We start from the raw sequence: 4,545 nt of genomic DNA on the forward strand, positions 1-4,545 counted from the left end.
TTTCATGAGGCTGCAGGTAATCACAGCCATGGTGATATTTAGACCATGATGTTTTTAAACAACACCTCGCTATATTTCCAGGACTATAACTTTTTAATTCTTAATCGACCTTACAAAATACACTCCCATTTTCAGTAAAATATATATATTAATTAGTAATAAAGTACAACATTTTGTCAATTATTTAAAAAATACTAATTATTACTTGTTATTACTATAATTATTTATTTATTAAAATAAGGTTAAAATGTAATTATGTGTAGTCTTGGTTTTATATTAAGAAAAAAGCGCACTCTTTCAAAATGTCCTTATTGCTTACTGCCCATATACCTCACTCTATTATGGGGGGGGGGGGGTTGCTATTCAGTTATTTGCTTTAGGAAACAGGATGTGGTATCTAGTGACCTTAGACTGTGGCATTCAGTTTCAGAAAAAAAATTTAACCAGCGGCTCTTAAAGTGACATGTAGACATAAAACATAATGCTTACAATAATACATCAAAAAATGTGTCACATTGCATTGATTTTTGATTAATTTACTGTTTCGTGTCTCCTCAGGATGTGGAACAGCACTGATCCTTTGAAAAATGATAGCTTTTCTTGTGCATCCCCAACTGTAGAGGGCTACCGTTATTTTGGCGTCCTCTTGGGATCGGGTGTGACATTAGTAGGAACCATAGGGAATATTATGACGGTCCTCGCCTTTGCCACTGATGCCAGCCTGAGGACACGTTTCAATGTTCTCATAGTTAACCTTGCCCTCGCTGACCTTCTTTACTGCATGATGCTCCAACCGGTCATTGTTGACTCATACCTGCACTTGCACTGGAGAGGCGGAGCCACGTGGTGTCGGATGTTTGGATTTCTTCTGTTCCTGTCCTACAGCGTGTCCATTATAACATTATGCCTCATCGCTATGAGCCGTTACTTGATTGTTGCGCATCGCACTTCTCACTGTGCCCGTTTGATCCTGTCCCGCCGTGGAGTGGCAGTGCTCCTCATCTCATCCTGGCTACTGGGTATAGCCAGTTTCGCCCCACTTTGGCCCATCTATGTGTTTGCCCCGCAAGTGTGCACCTGCAGTTTTCACCGCAGTAAAGGGCGGCCTTACACCACCGTGCTGCTTTACCTGTACTTCTTCTTGGGCTTGGGTTGTGTGGGCCTTTTCTACTTACTCATCTACCATAAGGTGTGTTTAGCTGCCAAGGCTTTTCTGAAGTACAGGCTCAGTCATCGCTCATCAAAACGCAAGTGGGCCGAAGCTGAAGTGGCGATTGATGACAGCGGAATAAGTGATGGAGCTTCAACAACTCTAAGCTGTGAGATCAGTAATGATGAAGCAGGAGTGGAGCAGAATAGGAACAAAGCAGAGGAGAAATCTGAGGGCCAAACAACTACAAAAGAACCAAAAAACTCCATTCAAGATGCCCCAAAAGACATAGAAATGTCTTCTAAACCATCTATGGTAACAATCAAGACCACTCCAGCTGCCGGCTCAAGAGAGGACAGTGAATTTAAGCGTGTAACTCGAATGTGCTTTACAGTTTTCTTGTGTTTTGTAGTTTGCTTTGCACCATTTTTGTTGCTGAATGTTGCTGATAATGCAAACCGTGCACCACAGGTCATTCATATGTTCTGTTCAAACCTTGCTTGGTTAAATAGTTGCATTAACCCTTTGCTGTATGCAGTCATGAACCGGCAGTTTAAACAGGCCTACAAAGACCTAATGGTCAAAGCTCTCCATCCATTAACCTGGATATGGAGAACCCATGGGTTCAGAACAATTTAAGTGATAATTACATAAGTTATCCGAGTCAATTCAATCTGAATATGACTGAAGGCTTCTGCTTTTTTGGTGGTCTTGCCCTATTGATGTTCAGTGACCTCACATATCATGTATAAAGAAATATCGAGCTGCACTCCATTAATTCTGTGGAGAACATCACAGTTATCAGGTTTGTTTTTATTCATCTCCATCAGCTGCATATAAATCACAATTAAAGCAATATAACCGAATTTAACTGAAAACTGCATACATATTTACATTTTATGAATTATGTACAGTTATATGTTCCATTCACTTTCTAGATTGTCAAATAGCGTGTACTTCTTTATTTAGCTCATCTTTGACTCTCATGGTCTGAAGGCATTTCTTTTTAAGCAGTGGGATTTTCCAGTTCAGAAAGAAAACGTGTCATGCTTTTCACTGCAAAATGCAAAAACTTTCTCAGTTTCATTTCCAAATTTTTCTGATTGCACATAGGCAGTAATTATGCATGCCACCAAAGGAATGATTCATAATGGCATTAAGAAAATTAATTTGTAAACTTGTTTATTACCTCACACTAGAAACCACAAGAGTTTATTTAATTATCTTTTGCTTGCTGTATTGTTTTCATTATGATATATTTACGGTTTAAGATTGACCTCCACAATATGAAATAAGTTATTTATATTAAGGATTATTTGCACAATTCTTTGAAATTCAGGTGGACCTGTAACGTGTATATTGCCCATCATATCAGTTTTCTACAATTAAAATAGAATTTTAAATGATAACATGTATTATGATTTCTTTCATAATTGCTTCTTTTGAAAGAAAGTAACTTAAAATATGTAGTAAGCAAAAATACTATGTTTAAACTATATGCACTTGCTTCTGGCATATGAGTTGTTGGTTCTAATTGAGATTAAGGTTGGAATCCAGATCCCCATTTTTATTATTTATTTTAATTTTATTATGTGTTTTTATATTACCACCTCAAGTCAGCTTGTAGATTTTTTTAGAGCCTGTATTATTGTATCATTTACAAATTACAATAGCAGCTCTCAACAGTTACTTATGGCTATGTCTTCATTAGGCCTACAGTTGTCTAATTGATTTTATAGTTTCAAGCATTCTAAATCATATTAAAAAAAAATTAATAAAAATTAAACTGTTTTACTACAATAAAATCGTGGTTTGTTTTTATAAGCATTGTGATGTCCTCATGTTTTATTTTTTTTCTTGAAGAAATTATAGAGGCTGTGTCATCTATAGCAAAAAGCTGTCCAAAAATTGAAGTTAAAGTCAATATTTGAATTAAATGTTTGGCCAACAGCCTAAAAAAGGATTTGATTGTCCTGTATGTGTAGCAGCAGCAATTACCAGGCCTTTGGCTCCCTTTGCAGGTATTTGTTATTACATGTTATTTAAATAAATTGTTTATTTTGTATTAGCCTACATTATGTATTTTAACAGTGTTATTAACTAATCATTATTGCATCATTGTTTTTTTATCTAATGCATTGTAATTCATTTTAAAGGCTATTGATGGTTTAGGTGTCATTTGTGTTAAAACCATGGCTAATTTTCGTGAGGGAACATGGAAAGTCAAAGAGAATAGTAGATGCTTTGGTGGTGGTGAAATTATTTAAAAAATTTTATTAGCGTCAACAGCCCAAAAAAATTTCACAGGATTAGGAATGTGCCTGAAAGTGATGCACGGCCTTCGTTTTTACCTTTAACAAATTATTTACAATTTATTTTAATAAATGTTAAAAATGTGTAAGGTGCATTATAGTTGACACATAAATTAACACTTAAAGTTTGTTATGACTAAGTCATTCTCCTCAAATGCTGTTGAGCTTATTTGATATATAGCATTTGAGCCCATTCAGTTATGAAAAAGTTGCATAATTAAGATATGATTTACAGTTTATAATATATATTTTATTATATATAATGTGTGCATTTGACATCTAGATTAACAGTCTACAGTTGTTTTTATGACTGTAAATCATTCTCCTCAAATGCTATTGACGTTAGAAAAGTGCAGGCTAAACAAATATTGCATGTAGAGACAGTCCCTAAATGTGCGAATATCAAACGTCCAACGTTAAGTCAACTTTATGCCATATTTTTTAGTTTCGTTTTCCTTTCTCTGCGGAGTATTGCTGATGTCTTTTCACGGGCATAGATGTCCATCCATCCATCAATTAATTGCATTCAGCCGCATGAGATGCGAGCGGTTGCAAGCGCGGATGGAAGAATGGCGCCTCGTTTATTTATTTATTTATGTTTACAACTGGGATGGTGGTGCCCCCCTGGGACTTGGTGCTCTAAGCAAACTGTGTACTCTGGATACAGGGAGCAGAGTTACTGAAACCAAGCATATCGCAGGTCCAAATTCATGACATTCCTTAACAAAGGATGTCAAAAATGACGTCAAAGCTAAGGTTATATTGTATTTAGAAATTTAAGATCATGAGGCAAATAATTCTGGGTATCATACTCATGGATTTCAGAATGGCCACAAGAGCTATTACAATATATGTCACACCCATTCTAAATTCTGTTTGTCTGTTTAAAAGGCATTTGCACAATGGAACATGGGACAAAGCAATTTTGTCCCCTAGTAGGGGAACAGATACAGTCTTGGAAACCTAACTGGTTTTAACTTGTTAACACAACATCTCACCACTCTATTAAGGGACTGTATAAAACATTTAGCCAGATCAGTTTTAGGTGTCTTGGTTTTCATTTAGAATGACATTAATCACAGA

The 4,545-nt window shown here is 35.9% G+C and overlaps 1 protein-coding gene across 1 annotated transcript; it reads left to right on the forward strand.

Moving 5' to 3' along the window:
* Positions 1–559: 559 nt before the first annotated feature.
* LOC113051174 (G-protein coupled receptor 84-like) lies at positions 560–1,789 on the forward strand. Its single transcript, XM_026214763.1, has one exon. It carries the CDS (start codon positions 560–562, stop codon positions 1,787–1,789), a length of 1,230 nt encoding a protein of 409 aa, XP_026070548.1.
* The last annotated feature ends 2,756 nt before the right edge of the window (positions 1,790–4,545 follow it).

Source organism: Carassius auratus, chromosome 31, assembly GCF_003368295.1.
Source record: "Carassius auratus strain Wakin chromosome 31, ASM336829v1, whole genome shotgun sequence".
Lineage (NCBI taxonomy): Eukaryota > Metazoa > Chordata > Actinopteri > Cypriniformes > Cyprinidae > Carassius > Carassius auratus.

Excerpts from the sequence above, each read along its gene's own strand:
- LOC113051174 (XM_026214763.1), top strand. The coding sequence starts at position 560 with ATGTGGAACAGCACTGATCCTTTGAAAAATGATAGCTTTTCTTGTGCA.